General features: G+C 45.7%; 1 protein-coding gene across 1 annotated transcript in view; it reads left to right on the forward strand.

Annotated features, from left to right (window-relative positions):
* LGMN (legumain) overlaps positions 1-22,587 on the forward strand; it is a 45,451-nt gene that overhangs the window by 16,973 nt on the left and 5,891 nt on the right. Inside the window, exons 3-11 of the mRNA XM_066342780.1 lie at positions 4,932-5,029; positions 6,324-6,405; positions 9,991-10,076; positions 11,252-11,327; positions 12,141-12,203; positions 12,949-13,015; positions 14,234-14,352; positions 14,439-14,528; positions 21,936-22,136. Coding sequence (XP_066198877.1) covers positions 4,932-5,029; positions 6,324-6,405; positions 9,991-10,076; positions 11,252-11,327; positions 12,141-12,203; positions 12,949-13,015; positions 14,234-14,352; positions 14,439-14,528; positions 21,936-22,136 — 882 coding nt within the window. The remainder of the gene's footprint in view (positions 1-4,931; positions 5,030-6,323; positions 6,406-9,990; positions 10,077-11,251; positions 11,328-12,140; positions 12,204-12,948; positions 13,016-14,233; positions 14,353-14,438; positions 14,529-21,935; positions 22,137-22,587) is intronic.

Below are 22,587 nucleotides of genomic sequence, written 5' to 3' on the forward strand. Positions count from 1 at the left end.
AGAACCGAGTCGTGGCTTTAAGACTGCTGTGCGTGAGCAAGGGCAGGGCACGGTCGGGTTCTGGACGTGGGCGTGAAGCGCGGAGCCCTTCCGGCCTCGTCCACATCTGTGAAATGCGGAGAAACGCACGTGCCTGTCAGGGGGCTGGTGAGGAGTCCCAGCAGCGGGGGCGAGCACTAAATGGGACACGCCCACCTGCCCTTTCTAAGATATATAACTTTACCAAAGCATATTTTATATATCACGTAGTTCATCCATTTCAAGTGCACAACGCAGTGACGTTAGTGAATTTCCAAGTTGTGCGAACATCACTGTAAGATAGTTTGAGAACAGGTCCACCCCCCCAGTAAGATCCCTCAGGCCCATTTGCAGCCTCCAGCCCAAGCCCCAGCGACCACTAATACACTTACTGTCTATAGATTTGCCATTTCTGAACACTCACACAAATGGCTATACAGCACATGACCTCTGTGTCTGGCTTCTGTTAGCATAACATTTTTTGAGGTTCATCTATGTTGTAACAGGTGGCAGTATCCATTTTTATTGCCAGTGAGTATCAGTTGTATGGCTAGACCACATTTCGTCAGTCCATTTACCAGTCGGTGGACATTTGCGTTCCCATGTGTCGCCCGCTGTGAACAGTGCTGCCAAAAACATTGTGTGGATGGACATTTATGTTTCTTTGGGGCAGATAAGTAAGAGTAGAATTGCTCGGTTATGTGGCAGATTTACATTTAACTTTTTTTTTTAACATTTTTATTTTTATTTTATTTTTATTTATTTATTCATTTTCGAGAGGAGAGGGAGAGACAGAGAGAGAGAAGGTGGGGAGGAGCTGGAAGCATCAACTCCCATATGTGCCTTGACCAGGCAAGCCCAGGGTTTCGAACCGGTGACCTCAGCATTTCTAGGTCGACGCTTTATCCACTGCATCACCACAGGTCAGGCTACATTTAACTTTTTAAGACACTGTTAAACTGTTTTCCAAAGTGGCTGCATCATTTTACGTTTCCTCGACAGTGAACGGAGGTTCCAGCTTCTCCACATCCTCGCCAACACTTGTTATTGTCTGTCTGCTTGTGAAGTAGTTTTTGTGATTTTAATTTGCATTCCCCTACAAACAGATCTTTTTATATGCTTATTAGCCATTTGTGTATCTTTTTTTTATTTGATTTATTGGGGTTACATTGGTTAATAAAATTGTTTTGAATTATTTCATGCCAGCCCCTTCTGGCCTGAAGTGTTTCTGTTGAGAGATCAGCTGGCAACCCCTTGCTCCGAGCCAGCGACCTCGGGTTCAAGCTGGTGAGCTTTTTGCTCAAGCCAGATGAGCCCGCGACCTCGGGGTCTCGAACTTGGGTCTTCCGCATCCCAGTCCGACGCTCTATCCACTGTGCCACCGCCTGGTCAGGCCAAACAGGTTCTTTTTTTTTTTTTAATTTTTAATTTAATTTAATTTTATTTTTTTATTTATTCATTTTAGAGAGGAGAGGGAGAGACAGAGAGAGAGAGAGAGAGAGAGAGGAGAAACAGAGAGAGAGAAGGGGGGAGGAGCTAGAAGCATCAACTCCCATATGTGCCTTGACCAGGCAAGCCCAGGGTTTCGAACCAGCGACCTCAGCATTTCCAGGTCAATGCTTTATCCACTGCGCCACCACAGGTCAGGCCCCAAACAGGTTCTTGATCCCTTGTTCTGTCTCTTCACCCCTATGATGCAGCAGGTTTGATGCTTGATATTGTCCCAGAGATCCCTTAGGCTTTTCTCATTTTTTAAAATTATTTTTTTTTTGTGGTGCTCTGTTTGGGTGTTTACTGTTATCTTGTCCTGTAAATCACTGATTTGATCCTCTTCATCTATAACCTGCTGTTGATACCTTCTACTGTATTCTTCATTTCAGATATTTTGTTCTTCATTTCTGATTTTTTTTATGGTTTCTATGTTCTTTTTCATGTTTTCTATCTCTTTGTTTAAGTTCTCACTGTGAACATCCATTCTTCCCCTAAATTCCTTGAGCATCTTTATAATCATTGTTTTGAACTCTGCATCTGTTATCTTGGTTGCTTCCATTTCATTTCATTTTTTTTTCTGGGGATTTCTCCTGTTCTTTCACTTGAGGCATGTTTCTTTTTCTTTTTCTTTTTTTTTTTTACAGAGATAGAGAGAGAGTCAGAGGGATAGATAGGGACAGACAGACAGGAACAGAGAGAAATGAGAAGCATCAATTATCAATTTTTTGTTGCGACACCTTAGTTGTTCATTGATTACTTTCTCATATGTGCCTTGACCGTGGGCCTTCAGCAGACCAAGGAACCCCTTGCTTGAGCCAGAGACCTCGGGTCCAAGCTGGTGAGCTTTGCTTAAACCAGATGAGCCCACGCTCAAGCTGGCGACCTCGGGGTCTCGAACCTGGGTCCTCGGCATCCCAGTCTGACACTCTATCCACTGCGCCACCGCCTGGTCAAGGCTGGGGCATGTTTCTTTACCACCCCATTTTGTCGGCCTTTCTGTGTTTATCTTTGTGTATTAGGTCGATCTGCTGTGACTCCCAATGTCTTTCTGTGATTTGACGTCATAGGTGTCTTGTGGGGCTCAGTGGTGTAGCCTTCAGATCACCGGACCTACGTGCTGCAGGAACGGCTCTTGTGTGGGTTATGTGCACATTCCTGTTGTAGTTGAATCCTGAATGCTGTTGGCCTGTTTGTGGTAGGGTTACCCCTCCGGCCAGGTGACTATAAGGATAGGCCTTGGTCACAGTGTATGAGCCACTGTGTGGGGGCAGCCCCCTGAGGCAGTTGTTTCCAGCAGGGTCTGGCGCCTGCTGGGGTCTCCCTTTGGGTATGCTGCTTGTGTGGTTAGTAGGGCTGACACTGGTTGCGTTGGTTCTGGGTCCACTTGGACAGGGTTCTGGTGCAAGTTGATGTCAGACACTGCCTTAACCAGCCTTCGGCTACCAGGCAGTTTGCTGTCTGTGGCTGCCTCTTCTACTGGGCCTGCACGTGTGTGGGTCGTATATCTTCTTAAGCAACATGTTTGCTCAAATCTTTTATTTATTTTTTCTGGTTTGATCATCTTTTTGAGGTACACAAGAGTACTTTGCATATTCTAGATACAAGTCCTGTTAGATAATGTGTTTTGGAAATATTTTCTCATATTCTGTTGTTTGTCTTTTCATTTTCTTAACGGTGTCTTTTGAAGTGCTAACGTTTTTAATTTTGATGATGTCCAGTGTATCATTTTTCTTCTTTTATAGACCATGCTTTTGTGTCATATGTATAACATCTTTGCGCTTATAACTCAGACTCCCAACGATTTTCTATTGTCTTCCAAAAGTTTTGTCTTAGCCCTTACATTTAAGTCTGTGCTCCATTTTGAGTTAACTTTTGTGAATACAGGTAGTATGGAATGAGGGCCTGAGTTCATTATTTTGCATGTGGATATCCAAATTATTCCAGCACCGTTTGTTGAAAGACTGTTCTTTTCCTGGAGTAGTTTTGAAATCAGAAACCGAAAGTCTTTCAACTTTGTTCTTCTTTTTCTAAATTTGTCTATTCTATGTCTTTTGCAATTTTATATACGTTTTAGGATCATCCTGTCAATTCCTGTGAAAGCCTGCTGATCTCTTTAAAAATTTTAAATAATACTGTCTTCTGATCCGTGATTGAGATGACTCTCTATCTAGATCTTCTTTAATTTCCCTCCGCAATATTTTATAATTTTCAGTGTCAGCCATGCACTTCTTTTGTTAGATTTATTCCGAAGTATTTGTGTGTGGTTTTTTTTTTAATTTTCTTTATTTTTAAAATTTTTTTTTTATTTGACAGAGACAGAGAGAAACTCAGATAGGGACAGACAGACAGGAAGAGAGAGAGAGATGAGAAGCATCAATTCTTCATTGCGGCACTTGAGTTATTCATTGATTGCTTTCTCATATATGCCCTGACCCAGGGGCTATAGCAGACCGAGCAACCCCTTGCTCAAGCCAGTGACCTTGGGCTCAAGCTGGTGCACTTTGCTCAAGCCAGATGAACCCATGCTTCAGTTGGAGACCGTGGGGTTTTGAACCTGGGTCCTTCGCATCCCAGTCCGATGCTCTATCCACTGCACCACCACCTGGTCAGGCCTAAATTTTCTTTTTGTTGTTGTTGTTTTTTTTTTGTATTTTTCTGAAGTTGGAAATGGGGAGGCAGTCAGACAGACTCCTGCATGCACCCTACCAGGATCCACATGCCCACCAGGGGGCGATGCTCTGCCCATCTTGGGGCGTGGCTCTGCTGCAATCAGAGCCATTCTAGTGCCTGAGGCAGAGGCCACAGAACCATCGTCAGCCCTCACTTTGCTCCAATGGAGCCTTGGCTGTGGGAGGGGAAGAGAGAGACAGAGAGGAAGGAGAGGGGGGAGGTGGAGAAGCAGATGGGCACTTCTCCTGTGTGCCTTATCTGGGAATCGAACCCGGGACTCCTGCACGCCAGGCTGACGCTCTACCACTGAGCCAACTGGCCAGGGCTGTGTGTGATTTTTAATGAGCCTGCTTTCTGACAGGAGTAATAAATAATAGGATGATTTGTCATGTGAGTTGGAGGGTGTGTCTGCTCACTTCCACTTTCACGAGAGCGGTCGGTTAAATCTGACATAATACTGAGTTTCCTTCAAAGACCTTCTTACCTGTATGTAAATGCGGTGTGATGGTGTGTGTGTAGTCGTCCAATATACTGCCTGAGGAATAAGAGCTTGAATCATAAGGGGGGTTGGGGTTTTAAAAAATTGAGTGCAAAAATATAAATGCATATGTTTTAAAATAATTTAAAGACCTAGCCAATAGGAAATGATTCACAGCATGCCTTCTATGAGAAAGAACATGTAGCTCATTAGAACTCCCAAACTGGCCTCCTCCTGGGGGAGACTTAATACCTGCCCAAATCACGTCTTCCAGGCGGATGCGTGCCACGCCTACCAGATCGTCCACCGCAATGGGATCCCCGACGAGCAGATCGTCGTGATGATGTATGATGACATTGCCACCTCTGAGGAGTGAGTGTGGGGCACTTTCAACTTGGTGGGGAAGACCTTCCGGGCAATGAAAAAAAAATGCATATAGACTCATGGAGTCCTTAGATCAGGGGCCTCACGAGCTACAGACAGACTTGTGGATGAACTTTCCCACGGCTACGTCATGTAGAGCTTTGAACGTAACTCGGGGCACCCTGGCAATGGCGCAGTCGTGGGCAGAGGTTGCTGCAGGGTTTGAGCCGGTGCGCCGGAAGAGCGGGAAGCGCCAGTTCCTTCTCGGCCCGGAGGACTCATCATTGGGTTCAGAAATGCTCGTTCTCACCTCCGAGCAGGTGGGCAGCACGGGGCTGGGGGCTGCCCCCTCACAACCTGTTCGGAAAAGGCTCGTTGTTTATTGGATCCCACCGCCCTTTATGTACCTATTTATTTATTTTTGAGAGAGGAAAGGGGGGGTGGGCAGAGAAAGAAAAAGAAAGAAAAGCATCAACTTATTGTTCCTCTTAGTTGTGCCATCGATTGCCTCTCATATGTGCCTTGACCAGGGCTTGACCTGGTGACCTCAGGTGTTGAACCAGTGCCCTTGGGATTGAGTCAGTGCCCTCAGAGTCAAGCTCTGACCCAGGCTTGAACTGGCAACCTCCGGGTCAAGCTGGTGACCCTAGATTCGAACTGGTGACCTCAGCGCTCCTGGGTAATGCTCTTATCCACTGCATCACCGGCCAGGGCCCTATTTACTTTTATTATTCCTTGAATTTAATTTTACATATACTTCTGTCATGACTGCTTATCTGATTTCTGGAGGAGACCAGGAACAGTAAGTATGGACATGAAACTTGACCAGTGTGAATCTCCCCCGCTGCTCGGTCCCCTGCTGGGGCCCCTTGGAAGGCCGCTGCCCTTTCCTCAGATCACAGGCCAGCTCATAATCCGTTCTGAGCTTAATGCCTGAGCTCTCGTATTCAAGTCTTGGTTGTGGTCTCTTTCTACGAGTACTTTTGCTCCGAGAGATCTCTTTATGAGATCTGCTCCCAACACACTGTGTGGTTTCCGTGGGGAGGCCAGACAGACCCGGGCCTTTGTTGCTGTCCTGAGTCTTAGAACTCGGCCTTCACTGCTCCTGCCAACAACTTGACTTGTGGGATGACCACGATCCCCAAGCTGCTAAAACCACTAACACTTTGTGACCACGCGGGCTATGGGCAGTGTCTTCAAACATGGTTGATTACTAATGTTATGCGGAACAGGCATAGTTTTGAACCGAGGGATTGCAGAGACTGCCAGATTTGGGGCTTCAACTGGCTCCTTTGATTTTCAGCAATCCCACCCCAGGAGTTGTGATCAACAGGCCCAACGGCACGGACGTGTACGAGGGGGTCCTGAAGGACTACACCGGAGAGGTGAGGCGGCGTGCGCAGCCGGCTGGCGGGGCTCCTCTCGTTCTCGTGATCGTTTTCTCTGTTGTGTGCCTTTCTAGTGTCCGTACCTCACTGGACTGATTTCTGGTCAGGGTGTTATGTTTGTATTAAGATTTGTGCTTGAGGAGTTATATTTGAGAGTTTTTATAGACGGGAAAAAAAGGAAAAATGTTAGAGGTAAGTTGTCATCTACCAATCTTTACTTTCCTGTCTCCTATATTAGTGGTTCTCAAAGTGTGCACCAGGGTGCACTGGTGTGCCCTAGAAGATTTCCAGGTGTGCTCTATGGTATTCCAGAGAAATATGTTCCTCTTGGGGACCAAAAAACCAACAGGGTTGTTGGAGTTTAGATTTTTGGGGGACAGAGGTGTGGGGAATTGGCTGTAAGCTGACAGTCTGCCCAAACCCCCACCTCACTTGCCTGATTAGGTTGCAAAAGGCTGTTAAGCTGTGGTGCTGGATTGTTTACACTACCCTCCATGTTCCCCGGAAAGACTGGAGGCAAGTTTCTTCTATTCTTTGTTTGGTGTAAAGTTAAGATGATATGTATGGTGGGGGTTTTCTGCACTCAACACAGTTAAGAGTAAAAAGAGAGTAATTCTTCCAATGTGTTGACAAGGAAATGAGAGTTTGCCTTTCACATGTATGCCCAAACATTGAAGAAATCACTAGGACACATCAGGCTCATGTTTCTCATAAACACAAGAATGAAAAAACTTAACACATTCACACTGGGACCTGCCGAATTGACTAAATCTTACTAAGAATGTATCTCTATATATAAAAAGATAACTTTTTTGTTGATTATTTTTTTACTTTTTTAAAGATTTTATTCAATTTTTCAGAGAGGAGAGAGAGAGAGAGAAAGGGAAAGAGAGAAAAAGGGAAAGAGAGAGAAGGACGGAGGAGCAGGCAGCATCAATTCCCATATGTGCCTTGACCAGGCAAGCCCAGGGTTTCGAACCAGCAACCTCAGCGTTTCCAGGTCGACGCTTTATCCACTGCGCCACCACAGGTCAGGCTGTTGTTTATTTTTTAACCCCTCTTTTTTACAAATTCTAAAAAGCATAACCAAAAATATAACATAAAAATGTTTTCTAATGTCAGAATAAATTTAATTTTGTCATATTTATTTTGTTTAATTACCATAAAAGCATGCTTAGACTTTATATTTTTTCTTTAATATTATAACATATTTCTCAGAAATTTTATATAGTGCGCCTACAATTATTTGTAGGATTTTAAATGCGCCCCAACTTCAAAAAGTTTGAGAACCACTGCCTTATACTTCAAGTAAGCCTGATAATATCGTATATATTTCCTTCACTCATACCTGAATTTCCGGAGGTATTTCTGTTTATCCGATTAAAGGTTATCTGTACACATTCCCCAAAATCAGTTTTTTCAGCACCAACCCGGTACAAAAGCTTCTTTGGATTTTGCTGAGATAGTTTTTTGTTAATTATTATCATATATCACTTCTGAATTATTATATCCCTCCCAGTTGACTGAGGTTGTATAAATTGACACATTTTTTAAAAACACTATGGCAATACTATAGGATTGTGCACCTGAAACCTGTTTAATTTTATTAACCAATGTTATCCAAATAAATTCAATAGAAAGAAAAATAACAAAAGGAACCAAAATGTATATATATAAAGAAAATGTTGATGCATAATGCCTATATCTACTGATTGACAGGAGGTTGCAAAACTGGGATATTATCTCGTTTCTCTTTTTTGTAAAGTGGGACACTTTTATGTGGGTTCACGTCACCTTATCTCTAGTTTGGTTACTCAAATAACCAAACTTAAATTTTTGTTTTGTCTTTAAACTTAAGTGTTAGAAGTTCCTGCAGTGGAGAGATCCTGTCATCATTGTCTGCGTAGTTCCCTTGGGGTCCTATACCTTTGGACTCTGACTCCTTGTTTGTTGAATTTACATGAAACATTTCCTATAAATGAGACTAAGAGGCACACTGACATTGCAAAAAACAAAAAAACACAGTGATGACTTTGTCCTTGTAGATTTTTTTTTTTTTTTTTTTACAGGGACAGAGTCAGAGAAAGGGACAGACAGACAGGAACGGAGAGAGATGAGAAACATCAATCATCAGTTTCTCGTTGTGACTTCTTAGTTGTTCATTGATTGCTTTCTCACATGTGCCTTGACCGTGGGCCTTCAGCAGACCGAGTGACCCCTTGCTTGAGCCAGCGACCTTGGGTTCAAGCTGGTGAGCTTTTGCTCAAACCAGATGAGCCCGCGCTCAAGCTGGCGACCTCGGGGTCTTGAACCTGGGTCTTCTGCATCCCAGTTCAATGCTCTATCCACTGCGTCACAGCCTGGTCAGGCTGTCCTTGTAGTTTTTATAGTCTCCTTTTCTTAATATCAGAGGAATATTTTTGGAACTAATATTACTGGTGGAAAACGTTTCTGAGAAGTTTAGCGATTCTTTTAGTTTCCATTTTCTCTTTTAAATTCAAATACAGTTAAATTGAACACATCCTACATGTCATAATAGATGATCATCCCACTTCTATGAAATTGTTTCTCTCTAGTTGTACAGGGTAGGGCACAAGTAGATTTACAGTTCGTATGGAAAATACAATAATAAATAATACAAGATTAAACTGTGTTTCTCGTACTCACAGCTGTTAGCCTACTTTTCCCAAACTTGTATAAGGAGATGTCTGTAATCTAAGTGGTGGGATTTTTGGTGATTTACTTATTTATTTTTTGGACAGAGACAGGAAAGGAGAGAGATGAGAAGCATTAGCTCATAGTTGTGGCACTTTTAGTTGTTCATTGATTGCTTCTCATACATGCTTTGACCAGGGGGCTCCAGCAGAGCCAGTGACCCCTTGCTCAAGCGACATGGACTCAAGCCAGTGACTTTGGGCTTCAAGCCAATGACCTTTGGGCTCAAGCCAACAACCATGGGATCATGTCTGTGATCTTGTGCTCAAGCTGGAGACCTCAGGGTTCTGAACCTGGGGCCTCAGTGTCCCAGGTCGATGCTCTATCCCTTGTGCCACCATTGGTCAGGCTCCTATGTGCTTTTCTTTACTGCATTATTTTAATGAGCAGGTATCAGTTTAGAAAATCTCCTTTAAGGACATCAAATGTCCTTGGGACTCAGCCTTTTAGGCAGTAAGCTGGATGCCAGGGCCGGGCACAGAGCGGATGTTTCTGCCGCCTCTTTGCTGTCTTCCTGAGGTGGGTGCTCTTCCTCTGCTCCTTGTCCTGACTGACCAGCAGCCTCGGGTTTCTCCGCATGGGTTTATAATGGTCAGGAAGGAATGGCAGGCTTGCGGAGTGCATCAGCCAAAGACATGTTATTTGAGAAGAGGTAGTGCATGTGACCTTGATTTTGGTCTTTCTTGGTTCCTGTTTGCTCTCTCTTTTTAAAATATATTTGTTTTTTAAGGGAATTGGCAATTAAGTATTGGCTCTTACGCCTCGGGCCTTGGAGATGTTTGGGCTGGTGGCCTGGGTCTGCTACAGACTCAGCAAATGCTCCGATTCGGAATAACACATTTGATTTCAACTCCCAATTCTTCGTAGGACGTCACGCCGGAAGTCTTCCTGGCTGTGCTGAGAGGCGATGCGAAAGCAGTGGAGGGCAGAGGCTCTGGGAAGGTCTTGAAGAGGTAACGTCTGCCTGCTTTACGGCCCCCGCACTTTTCTGAGTGACCCAGCAACCAGAACGCGGTTGTTCTGGCTCCCGGGCTCCCGGCGCGTTCACCCATGAGAACGGCGGAGTGGGGCGCTTTGTCCCGACGTGTGGCAGGCTGCCCAGGGTGGATGGCTTCCTTTGGCAGCCCATTTCTGTACCACATTAACTCTGTGATCCAGGGTTCCTCCTCATTCTTCACGAACTGTTCCCCATCACTTACACCTGCTGCTTTTGTTGTCCGTGGACCCTAGTGCTGGTCACATTCCACTGCCGGTGGCACACCTGAGACAGGCGGGAAGGCTGGCGGGGGTCAGGTTGCAGGGCCAGGCCTGCCCCCATCGCTGTGCTCGGATCACAGGGCAGCGCCGCGGGGGACGAGACTGTTCATAAGGCAGCGCTAACCTTCGCATGGGGAAAGCGAACACCAGTGCTTGCTGTGCCGGCCGTGGGTTAGAGATGTCTGCTCGTTCAGCATCTCTTTGTAGCATTTTTATATGAGGTCAGGGTCTTTAGTAACATGCCTTCAGAGAGTCTCTGCTAATTGGCATACGGTGCTGTTTCTCTCACACTTAGAGACCTGGGCACAGGGAAGCTCGTGTGAATTAGAGCAGAGACAGGTGTCTATGTGGGATGAACCACATTGGTTCCAAGCAAGTTATTACATCTCTGTAGCCGGAAGCAACGCCCTCAGAGTGGTGCCCTGGTGCGGGTGGGCAGGTGGGTGTCCCAGACTGCGCAGGCCGGGGGCCCGGCGGAAGTTGGAGCTGCTGGACATGTTTGTATGTGTGCCCTGGCTCCCTTACTTATTTTGGGGAGATCTGGTTGGAGAGTGGCTTCTGGGGATGAGGCCCAATTGCCAAAGCACCCCACTCCCCAGATCACACCTCATCTGTCCGATTACCCAGCACTGGTCTCCTCCTCCCTGGCCGTGAGGCGGGGCTCCCAGGCTCCAGGATATGCGTGTGGCTCAGAGTGACACTCAGCTGGATCAGAGGGACAGGAGGGCTTGTCTTCTTGGTCTCCCATTGGAAGACTATAACCCTCAAAATTCTTAGTGTTTTGGTGAGGGTGACTTTTCAGAGAAGTGGAAGTAGAATAGAGAAAGGAAAAGGTCGACCGTGACTCTCGTCTGTCCTTCTGTCTCGGCAGCGGCCCCCGGGATCACGTGTTCGTTTACTTCACGGATCACGGAGCTACCGGATTACTGGCTTTTCCTAATGACGATGTAAGTGTTACTTAACGCTGTAAAGACAAGCTAGAATGGGAAACAAAACCTGGGTGGTGACATCAAACCTGTGACATGGGTTTCTACTGCGCTACCAGGGTGGTGTGTGGGGGACACGTAGTAGCTTGAAATCTCCCTGGAAGAGATGCTGGTAGCTTGGCATCTCTTCCGGCCAGTCCTCCTCCCATTGCCGGTCGTGTTGCAGCCTCAGTGGCTGTCTTGGGACTGGGAGCACTGTCTGAGTGCCCCGCGCAAAGTGCGGCGTGAGGACGCCTACTCTCTGCTTGAAATATAGAATAATACCCTTGAGACAACAGTCGTGGTAATGCTGTTACTAAGATCATTTCCAGGGATTGGTAAATAAGAATTTGAAGGCATCATTAGGACTTTATTTTGGTGGTTTAGCCAGCAGATGGTTTCTCTTGAGGCCTTGATCTCTTTATTTTTTTTAATTTTTTACAGAGACAGAGAGAGAGTCAGAGAGAGGGATAGGCAGGGACAGACAGACAGGAACAGAGAGATGAGAAGCATCAATCATTAGTTTTTTTGCGACACCTTAGTTGTTCATTGATTGCCTTCTCATATGTGCCTTGACCGGGGGCCTTCAGCAGACCGAGTAACCCCTTGCTTGAGCCAGCGACCTTGGGTTCAAGCTGGTGAGCTTTTGCTCAAACCAGATGAGCCCACGTTGAAGCTGGTGACCTCAGGGTCTCGAACCTGGGTCCTTGGCATCCCAGTCCTACGCACTATCCACTGCGCCACCGCCTGGTCAGGCTAGGCCTTGATCTCAATGTCAATATTCTTGCCTTTTAGCTTCACGTCAAGGACCTGCATAAGACCATCCATTACATGTACAAACACAAAAAGTACCAGAAGGTAACATCGGTCTTTGGGGAGGTTGTGGGGGAGGAGTCACGAGCAAGGCAGCGGAGGCAGAGCTCAGTGCTCCGCGACCGGCCTGCTGACTCTGGGGGGCTGTCTTTTCTGGAAAGAGTGTCCTTTCAACCCATCGGGTTTCCCAGCGTTAACCTTTCCTGATTCTGGGGCTTCCGCCAGTGGACCAGACTCATTGGGGACCTTGTTCTAACAAAGAGCACAGATCTTACCTCTGGAGCTTGACTCTGGGGTCTGGGGCGAGGCCTGAAAATTTGAGGCCAATGCTGCTAGTCTAGAGACCATACTTTGAGGACGACTGTTCCTAGGACTGCTACCAGTTTGGGGCAGCGGAGGAGGAAAATATCACCATCTTCTTTTTGCTGTGGCCCCCGCTTGCCCATAGCGCCCTTTAGAGAAACAGCGTAGCTCAGGCCTGTACCTGATAGGAACGTGGTTTTCCGTGCTGGACGGTGACAGTTTTCCTTAGCACCATCTGTGACTCCATTTTGTCTGCTTATTTCAGCAAATAGATCATTCATTCTGTTGGTGGGGAATACATTCGAGTCCTTCTGGTTTGTATGACAACAATTTCTGTAGCCTCTGGCAGCAGGCTCTTACAGAAGTCTCCAGAAGCAAAGGGAACAGACCCTTAGACTGGGTCATGAGAATGAGCAGAGCCGAAATAGCATTGGTGGGAGGTCTGCCCGGCCGCGGTGTGAGCTCACCTGTCTCATTCGCCTCACAGATGGTGTTCTACATCGAAGCCTGTGAGTCTGGGTCCATGATGAGTGATCTGCCTACCGACATCAATGGTAGGTTGGATGAGCCCGTTGCTCAGGGGTGCTCAGGGTCATTCTCTGATTCTGCCAACACAAAGAACCAAGTACTCTACATAAGCGGGTACAAAGGCAGCCTGGTACGTAGAAGTGGGGAGAGAGGTGTCGGCATCTCTGGGCTTTGTGCCCTCCTCGGGGATTCATGACCAGAGAAGAAGGGATCTGCTTAAGAGTTTCATGGTGCTCTTCTAGGTTCTAGTCAAGCTCAAGTCCAAAATCACATAGTCTTTTCACTCTGGCCCTTTGTGACATGGTGCTTGCTGGCTCTGATCTTGGGCAGGTGACTTACCCTCTTTGACCCTTCAGTAGTCCCACCTGTAAAATGGGTATAAAGATAGCACTTGTTCATCATTTTTTTTTTTTGTATCTTTCTGAAGCTAGAAACGGGGAGAGACAGTCAGACAGACTCCTGCATGCGCCCGACCGGGATCCACCCAGCACGCCCACCAGGGGTGACGCTCTGCCCACCAGGGGGCGATGCTTTGCCCCTCTGGGGCGTCGCTCTGTTGCGACCAGAGCCACTCCAGCGCCTGGGGCAGAGGCCAAGGAGCCATCCCCAGCGCCCGGGCCATCTTTGCTCCAATGGAGCCTCGGCTGCGGGAGGGGAAGAGAGAGACAGAGAGGAAGGAGAGGGGGAGGGGTGGAGAAGCAGATGGGTGCTTCTCCTGTGTGCCCTGGCCGGGAATCGAACCCGGGACTTCTGCACTCCAGGCCAATACTCTACCACTAAGCCAACCGGCCAGGGCCTGTTCATCATTTTAAGTGATAACATTTGTCAAACACAGTTCTGAGCCCATAGTAACTAGATAGGAAATGTATTGTATAGGTCAGTTTCTTCAATAAATATTAACTTTCTCCAGAAACTAAATTAGGTACTTATTTTTTTTCTTCAAGTTGCCAGAACTATTAAAACCTTGTGGCATTATTTCAAAATAGCGTCATGTCCTCATAAGCACCCGTGCTTGCTTTTTGCTGTCCAGAGTATCTATCAACTGGCTTCTCTTCCTTCCATATGTCATTTTAGTCACGTTATCATAACGGAGTGAACAGTGCTGGGTACAGCGATGCCTCCCTGGTGCTGACCGCAGGTGGCATGCTTTGATTGCCCCAGGAAAGACAGAAAGACTCAAGCTTCAGGTGGAGTCCACAGCAGAGGATAAAATGTGACTAACAAGTGCCTTTAATTCCTTGTAGTTTATGCAACTACTGCCGCCAATCCCGATGAGTCCTCCTATGCCTGTTACTACGATGAGAAGAGGTCCACGTACCTGGGGGACTGGTACAGCGTCAACTGGATGGAAGACTCGGATGTGGTGAGCCCTTCGGGGGCCGCTGTTCAGCTGAGGCTTGACCTTCAGGCTCTGATGGCCAAAGGACCTGACTATTGACATTTTTGCAGGAGGACTTGACCAAGGAGACTCTCCACAAGCAGTACCAGCTGGTGAAGTCGCACACCAACACCAGCCACGTCATGCAGTACGGAAACAAGGTGAGCAGGGAGCCGACACTCCTGTTCGGGTCCCCAGGTCCCGGCCGACTTGCGTGGATGGTTACGCCTTGGTGGAGAGAAGTGGGATCCCAGGGAGAACTGTCTGGGGCACAGGATGGCTCTGCTTCTCACAGCCACTCCCAGACTGGGGACCCTGTTTGGGCTTTGGAATCAGACCTCGCTACTTTTAAACTCGCAAAGCCATGGGGCTTTGGGCAAGCTACTTAACCTCTCGGAGTCTCCATTTTTTTCATGGGCAGAGCCCTCGTACACAAGCTATTTAGGGGCATTAAGGAAGATTGTGCATGGAGAGAAAAAGATGGCAGCGGAGTAGGCGGACGCACAGACACCCAGCTCTCACCACCAAACTGGAATACAAATCAATTTAGGAAAAATCAGCATGAAAAACCAACTCTGAACTGCAAGAACAGCTCTCAAAAACCAAGGAGCAAAGAAGAAGCCACAACAAACCTGGTAGGGAGCTCCTGAATCTCCCTTGCTTACAGGAATGGGGGGGGGGGGTGAGGCTGAGAGCCCAGAGGGGATCTCACACAAGAGAAAAGAGCAGAAACTACTGCTCACAGCCACTTGCCTGGCGACCAGGGAGCGAGGTGTGTTGAAAAGACCAGCTTATCTCCCAAGTGGAAAGGAAAGAGAGAGGGACAGACTGTGAGGGGCTAAGGAATGAAGGAGACAACCTAAGAAAGCTGACTCATCTGTGCTGGAGGCGGCCATAGCTGGGTGAGGGACTGAACCTTTCACAAAACAGAGCTGAAGTGCTTCTGGATCAGAGATCTCCGGACATCTATCCAGCTCCAATCAGTGCAACAAGACACAGCTGAAAACAGGAAGTGGGGAGGAGGGGCAGTACCTCAGGTCTCCATGGAGATCTGAGATACACCTCCCCCTGCTGAAGCTGAGAAAACACCCTGCCCCCAGTGAGATTAGCTGGCTAAAGAGGCCTTCAGAGTCTCAGGTTACACCCACCGCATTCCTGTATACAGTTTCAAGGAAGCCCCCTGCTGAGATCAGTAAACAAGACTATCACCTGTTAAGAAAACAAACAAATCAAGACTTCAAAGCTGCCCAAATCCGAAAGTGGATTACAGATAACAGCTGATACCAACCCAAGAAGATCTAGAAATAACACAACTGAAAACTGGAGGCTGACAACACCAAGCCTAGACTCAACCAACTCTACAAATAAAACACCCAAAAACAGATAACGAGAAGACAAAGAAGTGCAATCCAAATGAAACCACAAGAGACACCTTCAGGAGATGAACTGAGTGATATGGAAGTAATCAAACTTCCAGATGCGGAGTTCAAAATAATGATTGTAAGGATGCTTAGGGATCTTAGAACAACAATGGATGGTCATTATGAACACCTAAATAAAGAAATAGCAAGTATAAAAAAGAATCAGTCGGAGATGACAAATACATTATCAGAAATAAAGACCACAATGGAAGGAATTAAAAACAGGATAGATAGAGCTGAGGATCGAATCAGTGAGTTGGAGGACAACTGGAATGAAGGCATGAAAGCAGAGAAGAAAAGAGAAAAGAGACTCAAAAAGTCAGAGGAAACTCTTAGAGAGCTCTGTGACAACATGAAGAGAAATAACATCCGCATCATAGGGGTTCCTGAAGAAGAAGAAAAAGAACAAGGGATAGAGACTTTGTTCAATCATATCATAGCTGAAAAATTCCCTAAATTAATGCAAGAGAAACTCTCACAAGTCCAAGAAGCACAGAGGACTCCATTAAAGAGAAACCCAAAGAAACCTACACCAAGACACATCATAATTAAAATACCAAAGCTGAGCGATAAAGAGAAAATATTAAAAGCTGCAAGAGAAAAAAAAGTTATCACCTACAAAGGAGCCCTCATAAGGATGACATCCGACTTCTCAATAGAAACACTTGAGGCCAGAAGGGAATGGCAAGAAATATTCAAAGTAATGCGGAACAAGAACCTACAGCCAAGACTACTTTATCCAGCAAGGCTATCGTTTAAAATCGAAGGAGAAATAAAAAGCTTCCCAGACAAAAAACAACTCAAGGAATTCATTACAACCAAACCAATGCTGCAGGAAATGTTAAGGGGCCTGTTATAAACAGATCAAAGTGGGAAAAGAATATAGCAAAAAAGAAATACACCTTTAACGAAGAAAATGGCAGTAAACAACTACATATCAATAATAACCTTAAATGTAAATGGATTAAATGATCCAGTCAAAAGACATAGGGTAGCTGCGTGGATAAGAAAACAGGACCCATACATATGCTGTCCACAAGAGACACACCTTAGAACAAAAGATACACATAGATTGAAGGTAAAAGGATGGAAAAAAACATTTCATGCAAACGGAAATGAAAAAAAAGCTGGGGTAGCAATACTTATATCAGACAAATTGGACTTTAAAACAAAGGATATAGTAAGAGATAAAGAAGGCCACTACATAATGATAAAGGGAGTAATCCAACAGGAAGATATAACTATTATAAATATCTATGCACCTAATATAGGATCACCCAAATATATAAAGCAGACTTTGATGGATTTAAAGGGCGAGATCAACAGCAATACTATAATAGTAGGGGATTTCAATACCCCACTAACATCACTAGATAGATCCTCAAGAAAGAAAATTAACAAAGAAACAGCAGACTTATTGGAAACACTAGATCAACTCGATTTAATAGATTTCTTCAGAACCTTTCACCCTAAAGCAGCAGAATATACATTCTTTTCAAGTGCTCATGGTACATTCTCTAGGATAGACCACATGTTAGGGCACAAAAGTGCTCTCAACAAATTTAAGAAGACTAAAATCATAGCAAGCACTTTCTCCGATCACAACGGCATGAAATTAGAAATGAACCACAACAGAAAAGCTCAAAAATTCTCAAACACATGGAAACTAAATAGCAGGTTGTTAAATAATGAATGGATTAAGAATGAGATCAAAGAAGAAATAAAAAAATTCCTAGAAACGAACGACAATGAGCATACAACAACTCAAAATTTATGGGACACAGCGAAAGCAGTACTGAGAGGGAAGTTTATAGCACTACAGGCACACTTTCAAAAGCTAGAAAAACTCAAACAACTTAACCCTGCATCTAAAAGAATTTGAAAAAGAACAGCAAGTAAAGCCCAAATGTAGTAGAAGGAAGGAAATAATAAAGGTCAGAGCAGAAATAAATGACATAGAGGCTAAAGAAACAATACAGAGGATCAATGAAACTAGGAGCTGGTTCTTTGAAAAGGTAAACAAGATTGATGAACCTTTAACTAGACTCACCAAGAAAAAGAGAGAGAGGACTCAAATAAATAAAATTAGAAATGAGAGTGGAGAAATAACAACTGACACAACAGAAATACAAAATATTGTAAGAAAATACTGTGAAGAACTGTATGCCAAAAAACTCAGACAACCTAGATGAAATGGACAAATTCCTTGAAACATACAATCTTCCAAAAATCAATCTGGAAGAATCAGAAAACCTAAACAGACCGATTACACCAAATGAGATCGAAACAGTTATCAAAAAACTCCCAACAAAGAAAAGTCCGGGGCCAGATGGCTTCACAACGGAATTCTACCAAATAATCAAAGAAGAACTAACTCCTATCCTTCTCAAACTATTTCAAAATTTTCAAGAGGAAGGAAGACTTCCAAGCTCCTTTTATGAAGCGAGCATAATTCTGATTCCAAAACCAGGCAAAGACAACACAAAGAAAGAAAATTATAGGCCAATATCTCTGATGAATATAGATGCTAAAATCCTCAACAAAATATTAGCAAACCGGATCCAACAATATATGGAAAAAATCATACACCATGATCAAGTGGGATTTATTCTGGGGAGGCAAGGCTGGTACAATATTTGTAAATCAATTAATGTGATTCATCACATAAACAAAAAGAAGGAGAAAAACCATATGATAATTTCAATAGATGCAGAAAAAGCATTTGATAAAATCCAGCACCCATTCATGATCAAAACTCTCAGCAAAGTGGGAATACACGGATCATACCTCAACATGATAAAAGCCATCTATGAGAAACCCACAGCCAACATACTCAATGGGCAAAAATTAAAAGCAATACCCTTAAGATCAGGAACAAGGCAGGGGTGCCCCCTTTCACCACTCTTATTTAACATAGTCCTGGAAGTCCTAGCCACAGCAATCAGACAAGAAGAAGAAATAAAAGGCATCCAAATTGGAAAAGAAGAAATAAAACTATCATTATTTGCAGATGATATGATATTGTATATAGAAAACCCTAAAGTCTCAGTCAAAAAGCTACTGGACCTGGTAAATGAATTCAGCAAAGTGGCAGGATATAAAATCAATACCCAGAAATCAGAGGCATTTTTATACACCAACAATGAACAGTCAGAAAGAGAAATTAAGGAAACAATCCCCTTCACAATTACAACCAAAAAAATAAAGTACCTAGGAGTAAACTTAACCAAGGAGACTAAAGACTTGTACTTGGAAAATTACAAAGCATTGATAAAAGAAATCAAGGAAGATACAAACAAGTGGAAGCATATACCGTGCTCATGGTTAGGAAGAATAAACATCATTAAAATGTCTATATTACCCAAAGCAATCTATAAATTTAATGCAATACCAATTAAAATACCAATGACATACTTCAAAGATATAGACCACATATTCCAAAAATTTATATGGAACCAAAAAAGATCACGAATAGCCTCAGCAATCTTAAAAAAGAAGAATAAAGTGGGAGGTATCACACTTCCTGATATCAAGTTATATTACAAGGCCATTGTACTCAAAACAGCCTGGTACTGGCATAAGAACAGGCATATAGATCAATGGAACAGAACAGAGAACCCAGAAATAAACCCACAGTTCTATGGACAACTGATATTTGACAAAGGAGGTAAGGAAATACAATGGAGTAAAGACAGCCTCTTTAACAATGGTGTTGGGAAAATTGGACAGCTACCTGCAAAAAAATGACAATACGTCTGATAAGGTTTTTTTTTTTTTTTTTTTTTTTTTTAAAGATTTTATTTATTCATTATAGAGAGGGGGGAGAGAGAGAGATAGAAGGGGGGAGGAGCAGGAAGCATCAACTCCCATATGTGCCTTGACCAGGCAAGCCCAGGGTTTTGAACCGGCAACCTCAGCGTTTCCAGGTTGACGCTTTATCCACTGCGCCACCACAGGTCAGGCCTGATAAGGGGTTAATAACCAAAATTTATAAAGAACTTGTAAAACTCAACACCAGGAAGACAAACAATCCAATCCAAAAATGGGCAAAAGAGATGAATAGACACTTCTCCAAAGAGGACATACAGATGGCCAATAGGCATAAGAAAAAATGCTCAACATCACTAATCATTAGAGAAATGCAAATTAAAACCACAATGAGATATCACCTCACACCAGCCAGAATGGCGCTCATCAACAAAACAACACAGAATAAGTGTTGGCGAGGATATGGAGAAAAGGGAACCCTCCTGCACTGCTGGTGGGAATGCAGACTGGTGCAGCCACTGTGGAAAACAGTATGGAGATTCCTCAAAAAACTGAAAATCGAACTGCCTTTTGACCCAGCTATCCCACTTTTAGGAATATACCCCAAGGACACCATAGAACGGCTCCAAAAGGAGAAATGCACCCCCATGTTTGTGGCAGCATTGTTCACAATAGCAAAGATCTGGAAACAGCCCAAGTGTCCGTCCGAGGACGAGTGGATTAAAAAGCTTTGGTATATATATACTATGGAATACTACTCAGCCATAAGAAATGATGACATCGGATCATTTACAATAACACATGGATGGACCTTGATAACATTATACGGAGTGAAATAAGTAAATCAGAAAAAAAAACTAAGAGCTATATGAATCCATACATAGAAGGGACATAAAAATGAGACTCAGAGACATGAACAAGAATGTGATGGCAACAGGGGTGGGGGTGGGGGGATGGGGCGAAGAAGGGGAGAGGGGTTGGGGGAGGGGAGGGGCACAAAGAAAACCAGATAGAAGGTGACAGAAGACAATTTAACTTTGGGGGAGGGGTACACAGCACAATCAAATGTCAAAATAATCTAGAGATGTTTTCTCTCAACGTATGTACCCTGATTTATCAATGTCACTGCATTAAATTTAATAAATAAATTAAAAGAAAAAAAGGAAGGTTGTGCATCAAGAACACAGGGCAGGCACACAGCGAGAGGTTACTCAGTTGGAAGCTGCCAAAGCCCCATGGCACGGCCCTGAGAACCCCTGCCTCGGGTATCTGGGTTCTGCCGCCATCTGCGAGTTGCAGGGTGCTACCTTTACCCTTTAGCTGTAAATTAGAGACTTTTTCCCCTTTTAAATAGGTCCCAAAGGGACGTTGGTAGTTACATAGGCCTGTGTATCGGGGCTCCCTGGACAAGGCTGCAGTGGGTGGCTGAAGGTGTGGGTCTCAGGTGACACCTCTCTGGTTTTAGCTCTGCTTGTCACAGTGGACCCGCTCTGGCCCGCCCTCTCCGTGATGTGGAGGAGCGGGTGCCTTTCATAAGTGAAAGAATCGCAGTTCTGCCAGGGATGCCAGGCATTGTGCAGTTCCTCAGTGGTGGATCTCAGGTGCTCAGAAGGTGCTCGCCCACCGCTGGCACGTGTTCACAGGCTGCTCATTGCTGCATGAGTACAGGCCGTGCCTGGGGCCCTCAGTGGTGGATCTCAGGGGCTCAGAAGGTGCTCGCCCACCGCTGGCACGTGTTCACAGGCTGCTCATTGCTGCAGAGTACAGGCCGTGCCTGGGCCCCTCAGTGGTGGATCTCAGGGGCTCAGAAGGTGCTCGCCCACCGCTGGCACGTGTTCACAGGCTGCTCATTGCTGCATGAGTACAGGCCGTGCCTGGGACCCTCAGTGGTGGATTTCAGGGGCTCAGAAGGTGCTCGCCCACCGCTGGCACGTGTTCACAGGCTGCTCGTTGCTGCACGAGTACAGGCCGCGACTGGAGCCCTTCAGTGGTGGATCTCAGGTGCTCAGAAGGTGCTCGCCCACCGCTGGCACGTGTTCACAGGCTGCTCGTTGCTGCACGAGTACAGGCCGTGCCTGGGGCCCTCAGTGGTGGATCTCAGGGGCTCAGAAGGTGCTCGCCCACCGCTGGCACGTGTTCACAGGCTGCTCGTTGCTGCACGAGTACAGGCCGTGCCTGGGGCCCTCAGTGGTGGATCTCAGGGGCTCAGAAGGTGCTCGCCCACCGCTGGCACGTGTTCACAGGCTGCTCGTTGCTGCAGAGTACAGGCCGTGCCTGGGGCCCTTCGGTGAAACCTCCGTTGAGCCTCCAGGACCCAGGGTACGGCTGGCACACCAGCTCTTCCCGTAACAACGGTCTTTCTCTCTTCCTCTCCCCCAGTCCATCTCTACCATGAAACTGATGCAGTTCCAGGGTGTGAAGCACCAAGCCAGTTCTCCTGTCTCCCTGCCTCCGGTCCAGCACCTGGACCTCACCCCAAGCCCTGACGTGCCCCTCACGATCATGAAGAGAAAACTGATGTACACCAATGACCTGCAGGAGTCTCGGCGTCTGGTGGCAGAGATCCAGAGGCATCTGGAGGTGAGTCCCGGTCCTGGTCCTGGTCCTGGTCCTGTTCCTGGTCCAGGCGCTGCTGCCGGCCTCGTGCGCTCAGTCTCTGCCTCCTGTTAGCCAGTGAGCTCAGAGCCTGGGGACAGAACTCTGGGGTCGCCCCTCCTCCGGCCACAGGCTAGTTGTGGGACAGGACACTGGCTTCTGTGTCTGTGCAAATAGAAGCAGTGAGTGGAGCAGTGGTGCTCTTTATCTTCATTGGTAAACTGACCTTGGCCTGTGGTAGCAGGCAGCAAAGGAATCGGGCTATTTCCTGTGTCCTGCCAAGAGGCCGTGGTTTATGGGAGTGGTTTTTCTTTTGTTTGTTTTTTTGTGACAGAGACAGAGAGAGTCAGAGAGAGGGGCAGACAGGGACAGACAGACAGGAAGGGAGAGAGATGAGAAGCATCAGTTCTTCATTGCGGCTCCTTTGTCTCCTTAG

This window comes from Saccopteryx leptura, chromosome 6 (assembly GCF_036850995.1).
Source record: "Saccopteryx leptura isolate mSacLep1 chromosome 6, mSacLep1_pri_phased_curated, whole genome shotgun sequence".
Taxonomy (NCBI): domain Eukaryota; kingdom Metazoa; phylum Chordata; class Mammalia; order Chiroptera; family Emballonuridae; genus Saccopteryx; species Saccopteryx leptura.